This window comes from Amblyomma maculatum, chromosome 10 (assembly GCF_055883805.1).
Source record: "Amblyomma maculatum isolate TAMU_Amacu chromosome 10, ASM5588380v1, whole genome shotgun sequence".
NCBI lineage: Eukaryota > Metazoa > Arthropoda > Arachnida > Ixodida > Ixodidae > Amblyomma > Amblyomma maculatum.
The window spans coordinates 99,529,155-99,553,319 of NC_139353.1; the positions used below are offsets into that span (position 1 = coordinate 99,529,155).

A 24,165-nucleotide genomic window follows, 5' to 3' on the forward strand; every position below is an offset into this window, starting at 1 on the left:
AAGGGCAATGCCCGTGACGACGGAGATTATACAGGCGAAGGCGAGGGAGATCGCAAACGTTAGAGGCGTTGGACGGACCCAATTTAAGGCCAGCAGGGGCTGAGTCACTCGCTTCATGAAGCGTTTCGGGTTCGCTTGCGACGGAGGACTTCTGAGTGCCAAAACCTACCCCCTGACTTTGATAAGCTGGTCGCATTCCAGCGCTTTGTTATCAAGAAGCGGTTGGAGGAGGACTATAGACTGGGCCAAATCGGTAACGCCGACCAGACCCCAGTCTGTTTTGACATGCCTGTAGCGTTCGCAGTGAATGAAAAGGGCGCAAAACAGGTAAAAGTGAGAACTGCTGGGTACGAGAAGCAACGTTTTACCGTGATGTTATGTTGCATGGCCGATGGGCGAAAACTGCCGCCCTACATCATATTTAAGCGGAAGACGCTTCCAGCTGGAGAAGTTTTCCCTAAAAACGTCTTTGTGCGCGTCCATGAGAATGGATGGATGAGTGGTGCCCTTGTCGAAGACTGGGTGAAGACCGTTTGGCAACGCCATCCCGGGGCCCTGTTGTTCAAGAAGTCGCTCCTGGTTCTCGACTCCTACCGCGGCCACTTGACAGATGCCGTAAAGTCCGTGCTTTCGGATGGCGGTACGGACATTGCGATAATCCCCGGAGGTATGACGAGCCAGCTACAGCCGCTCGACGTAGCCATCAACAAGCCATTTAAGGATAGGCTGCGGAAGCACTACAATGACTGGCTGACAATGCAAGATCACCAGCTCACACCGACCGGGCGCATCAAGCGTGCTTCGCTTAGCCAAGTGGCGAACTGGGTCGCCGCGGCGTGGGAGGAGATTCCGGCCGAACTGATTGTGCGGGCCTTCCGAAAGTGCAGTATTTCCAACGCGCTGGACGGAAGCGAAGACAGTGCGCTGTGGGAGGAAACCAGCGATAAAGAGGACGGCGACGAAGACAGCGAGTGAGCATTGGACGTGCTACAATGAGCGTCGCAAGCACAATAAAATGCATGTTCTAGTTCCAGTCAATGCCTTTTTTCATTCGGCTTACATTCGAGTAAACTTTTTTTTTTCTCACCGTCTGAATTTAGGGGGTCGGCCTAGAATCGAGGCCGGCCTAGATTCGAGTAAATACGGTAGGTGTTCACAGACAACAAGTGAGACAGTTACCGTGCCTTTCCCTTCCTATAAATCAATCAATCACGCGCGGTGTTCCCTGGATCTCGGCTCCGAGCTGTTCGCCACGTTGTGAAGCAATTTGTGCTAAGCTCCGCGCTTTAACTGGCGCTCGCCTTCAAGCGCATTTCACTCTCTCTTTCTCTCCCCCTATGATCCCACCCCAGACCTTTCGGCCGCAGAGCAGTGCATTGTAAAGGGTTTCATTGCGCCTGTTCTCGCTCATTTCTGAAGATGGTGTAAGAAAGCTGAGGACGCGGCTGCGCCGCGCGTTTGCTTCGCGTCGCAATAGATGACGCCTGGCCATTTTGCACTGCGGCGCAGGTTCGACGGGCTTAAATACAACAGTTACGAAGACAGTGGGAATATCACTTTGCGAATTCTGATATTGCAACCGGCGCAGGAACATCATAACAAAGTGTAAAATTCATGAAAAGTATAGCAGGGATAAGGAGGGCTACACACCTACTTCACATTTGATTGACTATGCAAATCGGCGGTAATTTTTTTTTATTTGAAAACGGTGTCTGGCTGTTTAATTACTTATAAAGTGGAGGGAAGCGTCTGGACTGAAGACACTGCACGCACAGATGTTCGTTATCTGATGAGTGAGATAAAGTAAATGTTGGTATGTTGAATGGTCCTCTCTGTTATTCGTGCTGTGAGCTTTATATGGTACCCCTCGTTTTTTGTTTTTTTTTTTTGCAGCTTATCGTGTTCTTCAGCCCAGTTTATTTGGTGCAAATTAGTAACGGGTGACAAGACCACGATTTGTGTAAAGTTAATAAGGAACTCGCCCTCGAAGAAAGTTCTGAGAAGCGTCATGTGACTGAGTAATCGCGTGTACGCTTCAGCCCTGTGATTCGTAATTCCTAATGGTAATAGCCAAAGCGGTGGCATCCGCGGCCGCTGGAGATTCGGCTTCTATAAAGGCAGTGAAAAATATTAGAAGTTGTTGTCCACAGCCCTGCTGCGGACTTGTGCCCAAACCGCCGGGACGCTCACGTAAACCACGTTATCGCAATTGGCTATAGGCGTCGGCATTAGTGAGATACACGCACTTTGAGGTCTGTCCCTGCTAACGTTGTTAATAAATTATGTATTGTAACCACGCTGATGCTACTCCTACACCGATTATGTTTTTCTGGGGAAGAGTAAGAACCTAGTCTGTTGATGTCTGTCATTGTGACTACTCGGCATACGAATACTTACCATACTTCTCTGGTCTGAAGTGTGAGTGATTGAAATGCAGGGATAGCTTCTGCTAATTTCATGAAGGTGTTGAAGCTCCCTAGGGTTTTCTCAGGTACAGTCTAGCTGCGTTTAGAAACTATCAGGTCGCCTTGTGCACCTACCTTTTTCTGGTCTTCTTCCTTCAATAGAATGTGAAAGGGCACTGCCTAGGGTATCGCAAAGTACCAGTGCTTCTACTGGACAAAGAGCTTTTCGTCGCAGTCTGTGAAGGGGCTTGGAAATGTTGCTGATCATGCGAGATATCTTGTATATGGGTCTGGATGACGTATGGGAGGCGGAGGCTGATCTGTATGTAAACGCCAAAAGTGTAGATTAAGCTTATTTTCTTGATGGGTTGACCATCAGTAGAGAAATTTATGGGACCTGGAGATCGCAAGCCATGCAGTCGTATGCCCTCCGATTTTTCCGGTCTCAGGAGTACCTCTGTAAGGTGCCATGTCTTCTACTTCTCGCGCTGTACCCCTCTGCGGCCCATACTGACATATCATAAGCATATATGAAAAAAAGGCAGTTGTAAGCAAGCCTAAGAATTGCAACTTTGAACAGCAGAAAGAAACAATATTGCGAGAGCACCGCAGAGCCTGCACTGGAGAAATGCCGAGGCTTGAGAGTTACGGCTCCACACAGTACATCACGCGCCCCTTGTACAGCTTTTGCTGCAATGACAGGGCTGGTGCCGCACAGTGGAAACTTTCTTTCCTTATCTACACCGCCGGCGGCTGCTTTTCGATGGAGGCGAAGTGAATGGGCGCCTGTGTGCTGTGCGATGCAGTGCACACTAAAGATCCCCATGTGGCCGAAATTACTCCGCTCCCTTTCACTATGGCACCCGTTTACCACTTCCCGCTTTCCCTCCCACCTTCCTCCCTTTACGGTACGGTTGAGGGGCCCACAAAGAGTGTGGCAGATACTGCACCTTTTCTTTCCTGACAACTAATTCATCCACTTCCGATTGCCATGTCGTCACATTTATTGGCCGTCGACATTAGTCGTATGGCTAATGTCGACGTATGTTGATTTTACGTTTACATATTTGGCTCTAATCATTGACTAATCACCCTATCAACATAACCTTTTTGTACCATCCCCATGTCATATCTTATTAATAGCAGCCATCTGTTTAATCCTACCCCTTCTGAGATTGATAAAAAAGAGTTGAAGTTTTGCGGACGCGACCTTGGTCGACACAGCCTAGAAAGGCTTTCACCTCAATAATAGCTTTTTAAGGTGCGCATTTGGCCACCGCGTGGCCACAGCATGGCCGCACGGCATTGTCTCCCTCTACACCCCTCTCGAAACCTTAAGCAAATAAAATGCATTTTCTTGGAACTCGCGGAGATTTTACCAGAAGTCCTTTCTCTGGGTGTCACAAAGAACGAGCCAGCCTCGCAAATGAAGCCACTAGCAGAATGCGACGCCACTGCTTGTGAAGAGGTTTTTCTCTCTAATACAAGTAACAATCCTAGACGTGAAAGTATAGATACTGCTACAGTATGACTTGCTCCGTTAACAAAACTGCTTTTATATTCACTGGAAAAAAATCGCTACCTTTCTCAGTTACGATTAAGCATCCCACTATAGGCTAAGTAGAAGCAGTCGCGTACGCCACAACCATGTAGTATCAAGCATGCTAGTTGAAGTCTTATTCCTATAGAGATATGAAACTTCCAAAACATTTAGTGCCTTGAAAAAAGATCGTTTTGATTAGGTTTGTTTTCGTGAAAATATTTGAAGAAATGAAATGCATTGTTAGAATAGCGTGGGGTTGTTCACCACCAAGCACAACAGGAATGACGACTTTATTTTTATTATATCATTCATAAGAAGCGGAGTTAAAGAGTCGCGCATGTGATATACCCATATCAAATGCAACCGCACCAACGGCTTCTTGTATGTTGCTGGGGCTGTTCGTACATAACGCCACTACCTTTTCCTTCAATGAGTTTCAGTCTCTTTGCATATGTCGCCAGCAATACGGAATGCAGTATAATGAGTCCAGTCTGCTCCGTTTGATCAGTAACATAATGGTTTTGCTGAAGTCATGACCAATTCACAAGTTCTCGCCACGGATATTAGTCTATCCGTTCGTAAAAAGTGTCCAACACGTCTCGTTGCAATGTCTCCTTTATATGAAGCTTCACTTCCATGCAGCTTGAATCGGTCAAAGTTGCACTCAACACATATTGAATAGTTGAGCTGAGGCAGCGTGCGTTTGTCTTTGCAGCAGGGCGGTCTAAAAAGTACGCAGCCTCCTTAACTTCTTTCTATACTGAGTACTGCTCTTCGCCTTTGCAAAGCGCCAAATCAACTACCTTACTTCATGGCTGCGCCGTTAAACAATTTAGATGCTTCGTGTTTGTTTGTTTGTTTGTTTGTTTGTTTGTTTGTTTGTTTGTTTGTTTGTTTGTTTGTTTGTTTGTTTGTTTGTTTGTTTGTTTGTTTGTTTGTTTGTTTGTTTCATTTTCCTATTGTCCCGCTTAAATCTCAAATGCGACAGCAGATGTCAAATACGTCGGATTGGAAAATCTATGCTCAACGTTAAACTGCTTGAAAATAGGTCATCATCATCGTCATCATCTTTATCAGCCTGATTATACCCACTGCAGGGCGAAGGCCTCTCCCATATTTCTCCACTTAACCCCGTTCTTTGCTAGCTGCACCCACTTGACCCCTGCGAACTTCTTAATCTCATCCGCCCACCTAACTTTCTGTTGCCCCCTGCTACGCTTTCCTTCCCTTGGAATCTAGCTTGTTACCCTCAGCGACCATCGGTTATCCTCTCTTCGCACTACATGTCCTGCCCATGTCCATTTCTTCTTCTTAATTTCCACTAGAATGTCGGTAACTTGAGTTATTTCTCTGACCCACTCTGCACGCTTTCTATCTCTTAATGTTCCCCTACCATTTTTCGTTCCATAGCCCTCTGGGTTGTCCTCAACTTAAGTAGAACTCTCTTCGTTAGCCTCCACGTTTCAGCCCCATAGGTGAGTACAGGGAAGATGCAACTGTTGTATACTTTCCTCTTGAGCGATACCGGTAAGCTGCTAGTCATAATCTGCGAGTGCTCGCCAAATGCGCTCCATCCCAATCGTATTCTTCTTGTTATTTCTTTTTCGTGGTCCGGATCTGCGGTTACTACCTGTCCTAAGTAGACATAGTCGCCTACTACTTCCAGTATTTCGCTACCTAATGTAAACTGCTGTTCCTTCCCGAGGCTGTTAAACATTACCTTAGTCTTCTGCATATTGATTTTCAAGCCTGCCTTTCTACTTTTTCTGTCTAGGTCATCAATCATTATTTGCAGTTCATCCCCCGAGTTGCTTAGCAAGGCAGTGTCATCAGCAAATCGCAGATTACTGAGGTATTCTCCTTCTACCCTTATCCCTAACTCCTCCAATTCCAAGTCTCTGAATACTTCCTCTAACCAAGCTGTGAATAGTACTGGGGAGATTGTGTCTCCTTGCCTAACACCTTTATTTATGGGAATTTTGTTTCTTTATGCAGAACTATGGTTGCTGTGCAGCCACTATATATATCTTCCAGCACTTTCGCGTACGGCTCGTCTACCCCCTGATTTCGCAATGCCTGCATCACCGCCCAGGTTGCAACTGAGTCAAATGCTTTTTCGTAATCAATGAATGCTATGTATAAGGGCTGGTTATATTCCGAGCTTTTTTCTATCACCTGATTGATAGTATGGATATGATCGATAGTAGAGTACCGTTTCCGAAACCCTGCTTGATCCTTTGCTTGATTGCAGTCTAAGGTTGTCCTGATTCTATTAGCGATTACCTTAGTAAATACCTTATACGTAACAGACAGCTGATTGGTCTGTAATTTTTAAGGTCCTTAGAGTACACTTTCTTGTGAATGAGGATAATGTTTGCATTCCTCCATGGTTCCGGTACCGTCGATAACACCAGGCACTACGTATACAGGGTGGCCAGTTTTTCTAGCACGATATCCCCCCCCCCCCCCCGTCCTTCAGCAAATCTGAAGTTATCTGATCCTCTCCAGCTGATTGCCCTCTTTTCATAGTTTCTAGTGCTTTCTTGACCTCGTCCTTCGTCACTGGTGGAACGTCTGACTGTTTTTCCCTACCGCCAATCTCATTACGGTCTTGACTACTTTGGCTACTGCAGAGATCTGTATAGAATTCCTCGGCTACTTTGACTATCTTTTCCGTATTAGTGATGACGTTTCCCGCCTTGTCCCTTATCGCATACACCTGGTTTTTGCCTATGCCCAATTTCTTCTTTACCGCTTTAAGGCTTCCCCCGTTCTTACAGCATGCTCAATTTTCTCCATGTTATACTTCCTTATATCGGCCACCGTGCGCTTATTGATTAGCTTCGATATCTCGGCCAATTCGATCTGGTCTGTTGGATTGGAAGCTTTCATACTCTGGCGTTTCTTAATCAAATTTTTCGTCTCCTTAGACAGCTTGCCGGTATCCTAACTACCCTACCGCCTACTTCGACCGCGCACTCAGTAATGAAATCTCTGAAATTATTGTTCCTTGCCTCTAGGGTAATGTCGCCATACTCAGTTAAAGCTGAATACCTATTCTGTAGCGAGATCCTGAACTCTTCTACCCTCCCCCTCACCTCCAATTCGTTGATGGGTTTCTTTCTTACTAATCTGCTGCGTTCGTTCTTTAGATTTAGGCTGATTCGGGACCTCACTATCCTGTGGTCACTGCATCGCACTTTCCCGATTACCTCTACATCCTGCACAATGGCAGGGGTTGAACAGATTAGGAAGTCGACTTCATTTTTAGTATCTCCGTTAGGACTTTTCCATGTCCATTTCCGGTTATTCCGTTTGCTGAAGAAGGTATTCATGATTCGTAAGTTATTGCGCTCTGCAAACTCAACTAGTAACTCCCCCCTACTATTCCTAGAACCAATGTGTTAGTCACCTACTGCCTTGTCTCCTGCCTGTTTTTCCCTACCTTGGCATTGAAGTCGCCCATTAGTACAGTATACTGCGTCTTTACGTTTCGTATTGCTGATTCTACATCTTCATAGAAGCTTTCAACTGCCTGGTCATCATAACTACATGTAGGTGCATAGGCCTGTACAACCTTCCGTCTATACCGCTTATTAAGCCTAATTATAATGCCTGCAACCCTCTCATTAATACTATAGAATCCATCTATATTACCCGCTATATACTTATTGACAAGGAAACCTACTCCTAGTTGTCGCCTCTCTGGTAAACCTCGATAACACAGTACATGCCCATCCTTCAGTACAGTATATGCCTCATTCGGCCTCCTAACCTCATTAAGCCATATGGCATCCCATTTCATGCCTTCTAGTTCCTCTAACAGCACTGCTAAACTAGCTTCACTAGCTAGGGTTCAAGCATTAAACGTTGCCAGGGTCAGTTTCCAATGGCGGCCTGTCCAGGTACTGAAAATAGGTACTGCGTGCTTTTGTTTCCTGTGGTCCTTTGCGCACAGAAAATATTGCAGACACGAAACCACGATTGAGCCTTTGACAATGTTTAAAAGAATGTACTACTCAAACCAACTGTCATGCACTGAGTACTTATTCTTGCAGATAAAAATATAAACTGCTCGAAAAACGGGACAATAGGTGAAGGAACACAAACACGACAACACAGGCGCAAACTTCCAACTGGTTATTGGTGAACGAAAGCACATGCTATATACATGAGGGAGCCGAGCCAAAAAAACCACGGCTATCTTTCACACAAGACGTGATAAACGGCAAGAAGGTAAAAATAATTTATCGTAGTTTTCTTTCACACTATGAGAAAACTTATTGCAGAATGCCAGATAAAAGGTCGAGCACTCAAACGTGATGTTCCCAAAAGGCATCACAAGAAAACCATCAATCAGACTGAAAAAAATAAAGCTGAAGCAAAAAATGTTTGGTAAGGCTGTGAAACAACGTATGGGTGTATGGAAAAACAACGGTGGCGTGAAAACTTTGACAGAGATGAAAAGAAAAGGTGAACATTAAAGGAGGAAAAAGCGTTTCCGATAAGAGGCCAGGGGTAAGCGGAAAAGACGGAACAATTATAGCCAGCTTAAGGAATCATGTGAAAAAATGACTGGATGGAAGTAACAACGAACATTTGTAAAGGTAAACCTAAAACTATTAATATCAGCTAAAAAGAATCATGTGAATCGAAAAATTAACAAGGAACAGTTGAAAAGGTGAGCCTGAAACCATTAAAACCAGGTAGAAGGATTATGTGCAACATCGACAGAACGGATAAAACAAAAAACAGTTGTAAAGGTGAAGAATAAAACTACGCAACAAATTGCATTTGGAAAACTGAAAACCGTTTATGACCAAGATTAGGACACGAAAAAGCATCAGAAAACTTAAAGATGGCCTTCCAAAAACAGAATTTCACTCGCTGAAAGCAAAATTGTTGGAGTGCTCACACATCTCTCACCAGTTTTTAAGATATGAAAAGCTTCAACAACCAGCTCGCTCGCAAAAATATTCTACTTATTATTGACTCTGTAAAATCACATGGCAGCACTGAGGTTCCGTGTAACTTGTTTTCCCCTAGTTGCCCTAAAGTACTTTCAATAAGGGAGTATCACCCATATTATTATTGTGTATCCTTGCCGAAAACAACCTCTGCGACAACTAATGTTGCCCTCATGGAGGCTTGCATTCGTATAAAGCAGCAATCATTTTGACTTTGTGCTGTGTTCATAGCAAGCCAGCACGTTTAACCATTTTGCTTTGCTTAGACCACGAGGTAAAGTATTAAATTGAACGTGTTCAGCTTGGAGCATCCGTGTGGCATGTCTTCAGCCCACGTTTTCGCAGCAAGAACGTCTCAAAGGCGGCGTCTTAACAGGCAATGGCATAGGCCCTCGACTATTAAGTCGGGTGATCCGAGTTTACTCCTGGCTGCTGCTCATGCGTTTCGACGTATGCCAGGCAAAAAGCGCCAGTGAGCTGTCCGATCTGAGTGTACAGCAAACGATCCCATCTATGTGGAATAATTAGAAGCCCTCCTCTGCGGCATTTTACATAACCATTTTAGCTTTTCGACGTGTAGCCCCAAAAAAACCCTGGAAGCAGGTGATTGTCAATGCTCTCTGCTCTGTTGTCGAGGGTTCCTGTTTCCAATGTAAAAACATGACCTAAATTTAAGATAAGTAGTCATAAAACCCTAAAAACAAGAATAAAATACTCGACATTTTTTTTTACTTTTTCGTCCGATAAAAAAAACGAAGAAAACTGCGTTTTTAAGGTTCCTTTTTTTTTTTTTGGGGGGGGGGGGGGGGGGGGGGGGGGGGGGGCTTTGACATTTCCATCCAAGGTGTACAGCCGCCCTGGTTTTTAACAATATAGCGCGAGCACCGACCAAACTTGTGGTCAGCGCTTCATAACAGCGATAAGCGTGTAACACGGCGAGAGTTCGCGAATGCGCACGAATGTGGAGCGTCGTCTACTACGCTACTCCGATCATGAAGACACACGTCCGGCCACAATATCTGTTCGTAAAAAAAGAAAAAATAAAGCGGCGGGCAATAGAGCACATGTGCTTTGCTTAGTGCTTCTGTTATCGTGTTTGCACCTGACTGAGGGCCGCTAATATCAGAAGGTTCTCATTACCTGGTATATTTGCTTTCTTTTACATTTTTCTTATCTCAACTCTGCTTCGCCAGCGCGGCCTTTCGTAATAGGAAAAAAAAGAGATAAATCACGTCTAAGTGTCATATTTCATGCGCATTTGCTCTACGGCCCTTCGGCTTTTCGTAAACAGATATTGGGCAGGGCGTGTGTGCTCTTATCGGAACAGCGTAGAGGAAATTGCTCCCTCTTCGCGCGCGTGCGCGAACTCTCGCCATGTTCTACGCTATCGCCGTTATAACGCGCTGACTAGCAGTTTGGTGGACGCTCGCGCTATATTGTTAAAAATCAGGGCGACTGTACGTTAACCAAGCTGTTTTTTTATATCAACAAATTGTGAGCTCCGTGACCATAATGGCAGTCGTCACCAAGAGGCTTACAAGAAATATTTTCCCCAGAACCATCTGCACAGCAATAACAAATTAACCACAGACTGCTTGGCATGTGTAAAGCTCAAGGTTCAGCAGGTGCACGAAAACCAACAACAAAATTGAGCAGTATTATTAACCACCGTGGTCAAGGTCTGTTCGAAGTGTGTGTGGCCGTGCATTTTTCTTATGCAGTCACTCCTGCTGCTCAAACCCCACCCTCCTAACAGGAAGTGACGCATGCCTTTTACTCTATTTTGCCATGTATTTCATAAAGTTTAGAGGGAAAGCTACGGGCGCTGCACTTCAGCCAACATAGGTGCTCTAAGCACCATGGGCCGGTGTACTACGTGGTGCGGGATAGTCGGATTTTATCAGGAAGACAGAGTGGTGTTGCTACAAATATTTTATAATCATGTGTGTGTGTGTGTGTGTGTGTGTGTGTGTGTGTGTGTGTGTGTGTGTGTGTGTGTGTGTGTGTGTGTGTGTGTGTGTGTGTGTGTGTGTGTGTGTGTGTGTGTGTGTGTGTGTGTGTGTGTGTGTGTGTGTGTGTGTGTGTGTGTGTGTGTGTGTGTGTGTGTGTGTGTGTGTGTGTGTGTGTGTGTGTGTGTGTGTGTGTGTGTGTGTGTGTGTGTGTGTGTGTGTGTGTGTGTGTGTGTGTGTGTGTGTGTGTGTGTGTGTGTGTGTGTGTGTGTGTGTGTGTGTGTGTGTGTGTGTGTGTGTGTGTGTGTGTGTGTGTGTGTGTGTGTGTGTGTGTGTGTGTGTGTGTGTGTGTGTGTGTGTGTGTGTGTGTGTGTGTGTGTGTGTGTGTGTGTGTGTGTGTGTGTGTGTGTGTGTGTGTGTGTGTGTGTGTGTGTGTGTGTGTGTGTGTGTGTGTGTGTGTGTGTGTGTGTGTGTGTGTGTGTGTGTGTGTGTGTGTGTGTGTGTGTGTGTGTGTGTGTGTGTGTGTGTGTGTGTGTGTGTGTGTGTGTGTGTGTGTGTGTGTGTGTGTGTGTGTGTGTGTGTGTGTGTGTGTGTGTGTGTGTGTGTGTGTGTGTGTGTGTGTGTGTGTGTGTGTGTGTGTGTGTGTGTGTGTGTGTGTGTGTGTGTGTGTGTGTGTGTGTGTGTGTGTGTGTGTGTGTGTGTGTGTGTTCGTTGAGGATACGCGGCGGTGCTGTTTACGCCTCAGTGATGACGATGCAATCCATTTTAATGTGCATAGCAGCACTTCCATTCGAAAGGTTGGGAAAGGTTTAAATACCGTAAAATGGGGTTACTTTGTGACAGATTTCATACGTTTTCATTCTCTCGCTGAACAATTATCAACATACAGACGAATGAATAGTGTCATAACGCTGCTAAAGCCTTCCCTCACATGACGGTATGTTCTATAAATCCACATCTTTATTACAAACGGCAATATTCTGGTTAAAAGCTGTCACAAAGTTGCCCCGCCGTGTGGGGCAGCTTTGTGACAACGTTGTTTTTCTTTCTTTCTTTCTTTCTTTCTTTCTTTCTTTCTTTCTTTCTTTCTTTCTTTATTTATTTGTTCCTTTCTATTACAGAAAGCCGGAGCGAAAGCTAAAGGCTACAGAGCCTGACTTTTCGCTGAATATCATTGGAAAAAAAGGGGCTGACATAAAGTTACCCCATCAAAAGTTTATTTGCGTTGTCTACAATTGGTTTCTGCTCCGGCAGCGTTACAATTGTATTGCAAATAATTGATACATGTACCTCCTCAATCAAGATCTTTTACTTCAAAGATGCCTCGCTTGCCTACTGGCTATAGGTGATTCAATTGTGTACAAAATTTCTTCTTTTGAGTACAAAATAGCGTCTTCGCGGTCCGGCCATCTCCAATTCTTTTTGGTCCTCTCCATAGTGCTGACGATCTACCCCTCAGGTTTGACTTCCGTCACTCTTCCCGGGAAAAGTTGTCCTTCGAAGTTTACTACGACAAAGTCATCCCCCTTGAAGGTGCTTTCTCCGGAAACCGTACCGCAAACCCTCGAGACGTTGCTAGTATTTGGAACCACGGAAGTGGTAGGAGTTTCCGTTTCCGATAGGTTGTCAAGACTTCCGCAGAGTACCTCGGAATCACTTGTATCTCTTTCGGACCACTTTTTGTTGTCTCCATGCTGACCATCTGAAGACGATTCGCTGTCACTGCTTTCTTCTGCGCGGTCGTCCTCAAGAGAAGACCTCTTCCTAGGTCGTCTAGCTCTGATACCGGAAGAAGAGCTGCCCTTGTTTCCGACTGTCCGTTTTCCCGTCCTGCTGGCTTCTTCGTTGGCGTGTCACAAAGTTACCCCGCGAGGTATCAACATTTCAGTCTCCTTTCTACAACCTTATACAAACATGACTTGATTAAATTTAAATTACAGCTTATTTTAGCCTAGATATTAGCAATCAGAAGTACATAGCTGTTTTCGCTGGTTTTCGCATGCGGACGGGTCGAGCACACTAAGATTACGGTGCTTCACCAGATGGGCGCTAAGACACGATTCAACCTGTCGACGTCTGGGTTACTCCGGAGCGCGGGAACTTCGGCCGGGTGCCGGTAGGTGGCACGGCATATCAGGCGAACTTGTTGAGTGGCTCGTAACTTTTCGGCGGCGCCTGGTCGTGGCGCGAGATGTAAAATACAGAAAACCGAGCGCTTGTCACAAAGTAACCTCATTTTACGGTACAGTTTTCCCTGCAACGCATGTTTGTTTACTGGCGGCCAAACAGCCACAAAGTCAGAGAGTGCCAAAACAGATTTTGCTGAGGATAAATCTGGTTTTGGTTTGACCTCAATAACCCTTTAAGCTCGTGCTCTCTATGGCACGCCTGTAGCTTCTTTCAGTATGTTTCAGACTATCTGTGGACCTAAACGTCACTGAATAGAATGTGCGCACCTGTTGTACTTTCGTTGGCCACCTGCGGCGAAGATAGATTAGCTGCCACGAGCTCTTCTGACTTACTGCTACATCGCACAGCTGAGTTATTCATACTGTATGGTGTATTTGTAAGCCTCGAGTGTACTTTCACTGATCCAAATAGCACAGAGCATTTTTAAAACGCTAAACGCTATAAAACACCGAGACTGAAGATTACATGCCCTAGTGTGGCAGGTGATACCCACCTAGTCATTAGGGGTGGCTGAATTTTCCGATATAAGGCCTACAAGTGCGAACCCAAATTAACTGAACCTTCGAACTCACACTTTGACATCACTTCACCTAGAAGGCAGGCACGCCGAACAAAATAACAGCAAACGACTTTTTTTTATCAACATTTGAGGTTAATATTATCCAATATTTCTTACCTCCGCGTGGGCATTTATGACGCTGTTTAATGAATACCATGTGGACTTGTTAAGGTTAACCCAGCATTAAAAAATGGCCGTGTTTTCTGCCCAGCCGACAGAATTCACATCTGTGTAGCCTGTCTTAGTATGATATAGACTAATTCGGTAACATTTTAAGTACTAGCTATTCAAAACTAGCGGACACAAACATTTTGCACCAGTGCACAATTTGTCATTTTATTTACCAGCCTAAAGGAATGCTGTCACAAGAGCAGTTGTTGGCGCTTATCTCTCCTTTAATACACATGCAAAACATCATTACTCAGAACGCTACAGAATAAAGACAAATGTTCTCCCTGAGACGTGTCTTTGCGCCTTGTAGATATTTTAAATATTTGCTGTCGCCATTTTAAATATATAAATATATTACGTCAGCCCTGTTGTCATCTGGCACCTTTTTTTATTGTGTGAATTATGTTTGAGAGCAGGTGGACAAAAGTACTTGACATAAACAGTACCTAGATAAAAATATTTCTACCAGCTCTTTTTACTGACCCCATTCCACAACTTCCTCTCTTTTTATCGTGTGAATTATGTTTGAGAGCAGGTGAACAAAAGTGCTTGACATAAACAGTACCTAGATAAAAATATTTCCACCAGCTCTTTTTACTGCATTCCACAACCTCCTAATTTACACATTGATTGTGAGCGAATATATAAAAAATTGCTGATTAGTATTTGCTAAATAAAAAATTGTTGATCCAAGATTAGGCCGCGCAACTCTCTGCCCCCTCAGTTGGTTCCATCGGACTAGGCCGTCTCATTTTTTTAAGCATTTGCTTAATTTTTGCTGCAACACCCGGCGTCTTTTATAATAGTCGGTAGACAAAAAATGGTACCCATAGGAAGATATTTCTGCTCATTGTATTGTAGCCCATCACTGATATATATATATATATATATATATATATATATATATATATATATATATATATATATATATATATATATATATATATATATATATATCTTGTGAAGAAGAAGAAGATGAGCCCTTTTTGCTGGACGCTGATGAAAAGGAAGCAGTCTGTGGAATTGTGATCACGCAGATCATCGTGCACTTCCTTGCCGACCTCGACGCCGTCCTCGACGTATAGATTAAACCTTCTCTTACACTTGGTGGAGGTGCGGCCTGATACCCTTGCCTCACGCTGGAGCTTCGCACCCGTACGCTACCGGTAATTCACATGGCCGAAGACAAACACCCACCAACCGCCCCGAAGACCCCGCCGGTCATCTGCTCTGGCTCCTTTCGCCAGCGAGACCCTGCGCTCTTCAGTGGGACAGACGACACCGACTGTGACCACATACTTGCTTCATACGAGCGAGTGAGTTCGTGCAAGTGGGACGACTCAACAAAGTTAGCGAACGTTATCTTTTATTTGACCGGAGTCGTCAACCTGTGGTATCGTAACCACGAAGCCGATATCGCGAATTGGCACTCATTTAAGACGTAGCTTACCACCATGTTTGGTCGTCCTACTGTACGCAAGCTCCGTGCTGAACAATGCTTGCACAATCGAACGCAGCGGCTCGGCGAGACGTTTGCCAGCTACATTGATGATGTGCTCCACCTGTGCAGTCGCGTAAACGCCCAGATGCCCGAGGCACAAAAGATCAAGCACATCCTGAAGAGCATCGATATGACACCTTTCTTATATTAACATCCCGGGATTTGACAACTGTTGCACAAGTTGTCAACCTTTGTCAAAGCTACGATGAATTGCGCAAGCAGCGACTCCTCCCTCGACAGCCTTCCGCGCCTGTGGAATCACTTTCTGGCCTCTCCGCTACATCTGAGACCTCACCGCAGCAGCTCAAAGATTTCATCCTTCATCCGAGAGGAAGTTGCTCGCCAAATATCACTATTGCCCACAAACTGCGAGCTTTCCCGCAATTTGGCGCCCTTTCGACAGGTCATCGCCGACCGCGTGGCGGACGCCCTTCCCCCTGTGCACCCGCCAGCGCCCATTCCTCAGCCCGCACAAGCCATTGAGACCCTCGCATACGCCGACGTCGTTCCACCTGTCGCTACACCAATTATATGCGGCCCCACTCCTGTCGCACCGCTGACGTACGCTGCGGTCGCTGCCCGACCACGGCCACTATAGCTACCCTGTGGTGTACGCTACGTCTCCAGCGCCTGTACAAGAATATCTTCAGGCGCTACAGCCTTTCGTCCCGCCTCGACCTCAGCGCCGCAATCCATGGTGAACAAGTGACAACCGTCCCATTTGTTATTCTTGTGGATGTGCTGGCCATATTGCCCGGTACTGCCGAAATCGCACTCCCGATGATTTTCTATCGCCCTGAACATCAGCTTCCTGGCAGCCAACCCGGGATCAGTACGCAGCCGCCGATTCATCTGCAGGTTCCGTTGCGAATGACCGTACTACCTTTTCTCCACACCGCTCAACTTCGCCGCGTCGTCGCTGATATATATATCAGTATACTATTTGCTTATTAATTAACTCTTAATCCAAGACTAGCCCCGTAACAACTTCAGTCCCCGCACCAAATCTGTGTACGCAGCCTGCGGTGAGTTCCTTGCACTAGCGACCGTCCTAATTACACACCCAATTTGTTGAGCACTTACCAACCGTACGATTGACTGATTGATTTAAAGGAAGGGAAAGGCGCGGTAACTGTCTCACTTGTTTTCTGTGGACACCTCAACCGCGGCGAAAGCGAAGAGAGGAAGGTAGGAGTGAAGCGGAAAGGGAGAAAGAGGAGCCGTAGTGGAGGGCTACGGAGTAATTTCGACCACCTGGGGATCTTTAACGTGCGCTGACATCGCACAGCACACGGACGCCTCTTCGTTTCGCCTCCATCGAAACGCAGCCGCCGAGGTCGAGTTCGAACCCGGGTACTCCGGCACAGTAGTCGGGCGTCTTACCACTGCACTACCCCGGCGGGGCCCAACTGTACGAACCGAAATCTTTTTCATTGCAATCTTGTTACGGGATTGTTGCTGCCACAAATGATTTCCAACCGTACGAACTGAAATCATTTGTAGCAGCAACAATGGCGTAATAAAATTGCAATGAAAAACGCTTGTCTCTAACTGCCGACTTTTTAGAGCGCGGCTCTTTCGCCCCCGTTCCTGCGTTTCGCGTCATCGTCGCCGTCGCCCTCGGCCTTGTAACCAGCTCCGGCCCCCTCTCAGCCCACTAGCTTCCTACGTAGCACTAACCAGTAATAATTGCTAAATAGTCAGTAACAAGTGCTATTACCTAGTCATTATATACTTCTAATTAGTCATTACTCATGACTAAACAGTCCTGAGTAATGACAAATTTGTACGTCATCACATATGATGTCATCATGATGTCATATCCAGCCATAACTAATAACCTGAAGTGATAATGACGTCACATCTGGTCATAAGTGCTGATGACGTCACTAGGAGATTCACGCATATACGAAGCTGACCCCGCCGGGCGTTCGATCCAGGCGTCCGTGCGGCGCCTTTCATTCGGCTCTTCCTCGAACGCCGCACCACAGACCATATAGAAATAGACGCAGTACAGCCGGCATCAGCGGTGTTTAAAATTGATTGACATCAAATTAAAGGCGCAGTATCTGTCACGAGAAAAGGAGAAAAGTGGCAGTGAAAAAAATGAGAAAGAGATGCCGTAGTGGAAGGCTTCGGACGGCCACAAAACTTAATTCGTGGCAGTTAAGGACTGTTAGTTGAGTGTTTCTTGAACGAATATGTGTGAGCAAATAAAAATGTCTGTAAATTGTACATACATGTCTTGCTCGAATTTTTTGCCGCAATCTATCGAAAAGGTGTGATAGCTGATGAGCTACGCTCAAATTTCGCATTCGAAAGTAACGTAATCGTCAGCAAATTTTTTATGCAAATGTTTCATTTCTCCCTGCACATACACTTTATTCGCTCCAAAATTCTTTTCTGGAGAAGGTAATCTTCGGCTATATAAACACAAACGCACCATTTCATTATAGCTCGCACAATTCGGACTTCGTTTTCGCTGAACCTCCGGCACCGACAATACTTCTACAACACCTAACCACATCACCAACAAGTGTTGTAAAGTAAACAGGCAAATAAGCAACTGAGATATAAAGAAGGAAGGCAAATCGTCGCCATATCAAATTTTATTACTCAACAAAAATTAAATAAACGAAAACTACTTAGCGCAAGCCATGTCAAGGGTAAACATGAATCTCGTCGCCATGCATTGTCATGCATATTCTTGGATTTGGCGGAAAGGCGCACAACAGTGTGTGCCGCTAAGATTTTACTCTTACGTAGATATTCTATAATAGGTAGTGCGTGTGACAGAGCTCTTCAGGCTGTGTCATCTAAGGATAATTTTATTACCCTTAAGAGCCTTTTTTGAGAAAGTGAGGAGGTAGAACGAAGGCCAGACACCGCATGACAATAAAACCAAATCAATAAATTGAGTTTAGCACTGTACTGTGAATTTCAAATCATATATTCTTGTGCAAAAACTAACTAGCACAAACTACAGCTGTAATGATGAAAAACCTCTCAAAGATGACTACACTAAGGAGAAGTTTGGCCCCTGTCTCATCGTACATCATTTCTAGAATAAAGCGGCAGACATTGGGACATGTCCTTTACATAAGCTCTGCACAAAGACACTGAAATCGCTATTGAAAAAAGAGGCCCCACTTCACAAGCCAGTAGATTGGCGTGGTATAAATCGCAATTTAACAGAATCTAATTGGTTTAGGCTGATGCTGGAGTCATCCAGGTTGCATTGCAACGGCTGATCAAGGACCACGGTGTACTTTCGCAGTAGGAATGTCACCAGAAGGAAGATCTCCATCGAGGCGAAGACTTCTCCCGGGCACGACCTTTTACCTGCAATATTATGAATAGCAAAATACATACTATCTATATAAAGTCACTGCACAAAAGATTCGCAAGACTTTTATGATCCAGAAGGACTCCCAGACTATGCGGTTGCAGATATGCACGAATGCCAGCTTTCCTTTGTAGTCGTATGGCTGCACTTTAGAGGATGTCAATGCGTAATTACTTCGCTGTTACGAACTCTGCAAAAATTAACCTCCGCCCCATTCCTGCGAAAGAGATGAGTGCCGCTGAAGGTGGTACCATGACAGCACCTAACCCAACCAGCTGAATGGTGTCTCTGCACCCTTGTTGTTTTAAAAGGTTTGTGGCTTTCTCTGAATAGGCGTCATCATCAGCACCTTCGTTTCATGACATAACCCAAAATCAATCGCCTCTGCCCGATCGCCGGTGAGAATCATATGCGGTTATAAATTGCAGTTGTCTCTTTGAGCCCCCCCCCCCCCTCATTATCTTTATATAGAAAATAAGACATTTAGAAACTTTATCACTTCGATTGAGCGCTTCCATAACATACCGATAAAAAATGCCGGTTGTCTACTAGGGAGAACAATTTACATCAAGTAGCCCCTCCCTCAGGACCCGCCATGACTTTTAAGGGCTATGATGCTCGGCTGTCAAGCGCAAGCCTTATAATAACGCCAGTCACAGCGGTGGCATTGTACGCAAGCGAAATGCGTTGCGAGATGTCACTGCATTTCACAGAGCTTGAGCGGTTTAAATTAGCCCTGAACCCTACATTTTGGTGTCTCTCATATACCCTCGGCCCACGAAACTTCGAAGCCCAGGGACCGTACCCAATAACACATCAGGACAGAACTTGCCAGCATCTTCCCTGTAAGCAGATACTGTGTATTGTATTCACACCTATCTCTATCGTCAGTATCTCCCGCGGACACTTCGCTGTTGGCCTTTGAGTGAACGTCAAAGTGAATATGCGAGCACAAGGAGGCGGTGTTAATAAAGCAACCATTTCAGTGTTACAAAAACAATCGTTTTCACGCGTTATAAAACATTGATAAAAGTATAGTTGCAGAAACATTAACTCACCTACTGCAAAAGGTATCACATTCTCGAGCTTTTTCTGAATAAAAGCGCCTTCCTTGTCAAGAAATCTGTTCGGATTAAAGCGTTCTGGGTGATCCCAAACTGTGGTGTCGTAGTGGGCAGCCCAGAAGTTGAAAAGGACGACCGTCCCTTTCGGGATAAGAAACTCGTCCACTAAAATGTCTTCGTTTGCCCTGCGCACAAGAATATGCAGTCGCTTATATATAGAGCTCTGATACACCGCATTATTGCCTATACAGGGCTTTCACAATGTTTTCTAGAAAATTCCTTACAAAAACTTAGGAACGTTCGCCTTTATCTAACTCCCATTGAGCGGAACATTCGTTGTACCGAACGCAAGTGACCTTTCTCTTAATAGCACCAACGATCACTTTGTGCAAGCGTGGCAAGGGCGGCTGCGCAGTTTTATCCCCCTGCGCAGTTTTATACCCCGTCATTTCATTTCATTACCTTAACGACCCCGTGTTGGTGGTACTACATAAGCGTTAACGGAGTAAGACCACTTGACTAGGCAAACATCGAGTATGGTTAGAAATGGCCGTCGGTCCGGCATGCCTGCTTTCAGTGCGACACTGCTGCAATGCCAAGAGGCCAACCTTTAGTGACTAGCTGTTCTGCGGTGAAGCCGACTTTGTTACCCGAAGGCTTTCGACGGATCTCGCGTGGCCTGCTTCGCTGCTGAAAGAAAAGGAGCAATCACCTGAACCGCGTTTTGGCTGGTTTATTTTTAAGTTCCTAGTGGACAGGAACTCTCCCTAAAGCAGCGCCCGCAGAAGCTTTAATCAACCCTAACTCCAAGTGCACTTGTACCGCGCAAGCCCTGACAGCGCGTTCTGTCCCAATGAAAATATGTACAATCGTAAACTTACGTCTTCTTGCGCGCAAATAATTCAAAAGCATTGGGAATTCTGTCATGCCACCTGGTGCATTTGACTGACACTACGCTTGCGAACATCTTTTCCATTAGCCCAGTTGGCGTAAGGGCGCGTCATATTTCTCTACGTTACATAAAAGAGTGGCGCAGATGGGACGTCTAGGAAACGGAGATGTTCTCTGCAAAGCGAGAGATCGTGTTGCAGTTTTAAGCGAGGAGTGATCGACTTCGGCGGTAGTACAGTGCTCTCGTTTGTGGGGCATGAGCGGTGATCTTTCTTGTGCGACTTTGAAACCCAGTCACGGCAGTGACCTCTTTTTTTCTTGATTGTTAATTCGCACGAATGTGCTATTCTGGCATGCTGTGTCCACAATTTCTGTACACGCCAGCCTTGCCAAGAAATGCTTTCGCATTAATACTAAGAGTGCACACTCGCGCCCGCGGAGCGACACGGAGAGATGCATCGCTATTTTCAATGCTTGACACAAATGAACGCTCGACGCGTGGGGGCGCATTCGTGCGCCCAGCGAGCAGCTGCACACGCGACAAGCTGTGGACTTCCAGTATGCCGGTAGGACGCATATCGCAGTAGGAAGGGCGCCGCCAGCGTGCGCGCAGTTTATGCTCGTTTCTTAGTTAATGAGAAGCTCATCCGTTGGCACCACTTATATAGCGAATTGCCGATATATCAAACCACATCATGATTCCTCCGAGTTCTATATTTCTGAAAGCGATTTGAACGTTAAGTATTTAATTGTCTCGGCAAGAAAACAAAGGCCGCGTCAGGAAGTGCAGACTACCGACGATCACTTATAAGGCGCAAGCTTTTTTAACACAACCTTTTCATATTTAATTGCTGAAAAACCCTGCGTGTTACTATTTATACGCCCAGATTATTCTATGACACTGTAAAAACAAGCCTAATTTATATTCACTTTTGGATTCTTTTAATATACCACCTCGCATTTCGTTCTATGTTAGTGCACACTTCCCATAACCTACCACGAATCCGGCCAGTTGCACGCAATTTTTTCAGCGAGATGGCAATAGTCTTTATTGGGTGAAAATGCGAACCACAGCTAAAAGTGCGAGTATGTAATAAAACTAGCCCTACTTAGTTTGAAACTATCGCTTTTCAATTTGAGAAGAACAGTGGCGCTTTTAAAGTTGTCACCTAACCATATGCATGGCAAGACGAAGGTTTATAGCAATGTCGATTCCACAAATTTAACCCTGAGCTTGAGATACAGCTAACTTATGCCAGCAGAGCTCCTAAATTATTCCCCCATCTGATCCTCTCATCTTCCTCGCCCCTGCTGCGTATGCTTCCTCTTCGAATACATGGTCATCGTTATTTTCACTCCGCACATCAGCCCTGACCATGCCCGTTATTTCTGATCCATGAGCTTGGACAACTTAGACTCGCGTTTGTCCCTGCCCCACTAGGCTAACTTCCTTGAAATCGGCATTGCACCCAGTATATGAAACACCAAATGTAATGAACACGTATCAGAAATAAAGTGACTAATCTTCCCGACTCACTCTCTTGGCATTCCCAGTGGAGGCGCTGGCTTCCACCGGTGAATTTCCCAGGAGCAGGCCAGCGTGTAAGGCATCCTGCGTCGATCGTCCCATGTTGCATCCCTGTCAGGGCCAACAACTTTGTCGATTTCTTCCTGTACGAGGACCTGCACCTCGGGTCTAGCGGCGAAGTTCACCAAGTGCCAGTGCATAGTGTTGGTCGTGCTGAATGTGCCAGCTATGAGGAAAGTCTTCACGTTGCCCACCAGAAATCGACCTAAAAAAAACAAAGAATATTGATTTGATAGCTTTCCGATACTCTGGGTTTTCCCTGTCAATTGAAAGTGTGAAACGTGTTTATTCTAGTATAACTAAATATTCCGCAAGGCACGAGGAGAGAAACAGAACGTTTCCTACAGTGCGATTTTTTTCTAAAAGGTGCGATTTCTGAAATTTCACTTTCACAATGACTACAATTGCGCATAGGTTTTCCTAACCCTAAAATTATCTGCCGCCAAAATTTGGTGTACAGTTGGATTACTCTTTTTGTACAGCCAACTGTTTAATGACGAAGTGCTGGTAACCACATTTGCACTGATGATTTCTCACACATAGGCATTTTGGTGCTTTCTGAAATTCATTGCCACCATGCGCTCTTAATTCTGCACTTCTTGCCTTACCTCGCCCTGTCCCATTCAATACCCTCATCACTTTGCGATCTTTTCGACCGTAATTCGCCTCGTTGCTTAGATTACTACAAAAACCAGCAGCAAGGGTCAGGTTTTCAATTGCAAGTCACTGTAGCTTTTATCGCAGTTTAATTCTTGGATTTACCTTGAAACGGAGAGTATTTGTCGATGCCTTCCGCTATCTTCTTGATATATCCCTCGATGAAATCTCGTCCTTTTGTCTCCCTCGAGCTTGACTTGTATGACTGTATCTGGTTCCTTAAAAGAAAGGAGTTAAATTTATTTATTTATTTACTTATTGGTTTGTTTATTTACCATTGCGTAGCTCCATCAGGTAGTAGGAGGGGTGGGTGTTGATGCACATTTAAAAAACGACAAAATATGAAGAATAATTGTGTACTTCAAATCAACTAGACAAGCAAGACAACAAAAGCACAAACTAAAAATGTAATGGTATTCACCCCGATAATGATCAACTGTGGCGCGATTGCATTCACCAACTCATGCAATAAAAGGGAGCAATACGAGCCAGGTAGTCTGTTCCATTCCTCGACCGTATGAAGGTAAACATTCTACTTGAACATGCTGGTTCCACCAAAAGAAAGACTGAGGTTAAGTTCATGTTAATGCATTGCGAACAGGCAATGCGCTGGATTAATAGAACTGGTAGAAAAAAGCAGCTAATGAACATGAACAATACAATAAGAAACTTTCAAATCTTATACTCGCCGGCGACTAGATAATATCGCTAGCTGCAATGAAGGAAGGACGGAAGTATGCGAAAAATGCCTTCGATATTGGGGACAAATAAAGCGAACAGCTTTGCTTTTAAGACTTTCGATCTCGCAAAAATCTGTCAGTTGGAATGAATTTCATAATGCACGTATAACCAAGTAAATGAAGGATTAGCGATTTTTACATTAATAACTTGACTTCACGTAGAGCTTGAGCATGAGCAAAGTTCTATCTTAGGTATCGTAATACTTTATGGCTTTACAGCGAATTAAATGTTTATATCAAAATAAGTCATTGGCGAGAATAATACTCGAATACATATATGCAAAACTGTTTGCATTTATATACTGCCAGTCTAATAGGCAAACAGAATGACCACATTTCGGTACTTTCGTTCACTGTCTTCAATTACACTTTTTGTTTTCGTTTCTTCAAAAGGCGCTTGAGTATCTCTAGGCGCTAGCGTCGTTCCAGTCGCCGATGAGAGCTCGTTTCGACAGCAATAAATAAGCGGATTTTCCGCTGAACTAGACAAGACCTTTAACATGGTGAACATTTGGGCTAGTTGGTGCGAATCTAACGCATTGAACTAGCGAAAACACAGAACCACAATAAAAGAAGTATACCGGAAAGTGCTGG

At 45.0% G+C, this 24,165-nt stretch overlaps 1 protein-coding gene across 1 annotated transcript in view; it reads right to left on the reverse strand.

Moving 5' to 3' along the window:
* Positions 1-18,436: 18,436 nt before the first annotated feature.
* Positions 18,437-24,165, reverse strand: part of LOC146177105 (cytochrome P450 2U1-like) — a 36,658-nt gene continuing 30,929 nt past the window's right edge. The window contains exons 5-8 of the mRNA XM_084581468.1: positions 22,937-23,049; positions 22,124-22,379; positions 19,690-19,880; positions 18,437-18,627 (exon numbers count right to left, since the gene is read on the reverse strand). Of these exons, the coding sequence (XP_084437594.1) occupies positions 18,437-18,627; positions 19,690-19,880; positions 22,124-22,379; positions 22,937-23,049 (751 nt within the window). The remainder of the gene's footprint in view (positions 18,628-19,689; positions 19,881-22,123; positions 22,380-22,936; positions 23,050-24,165) is intronic.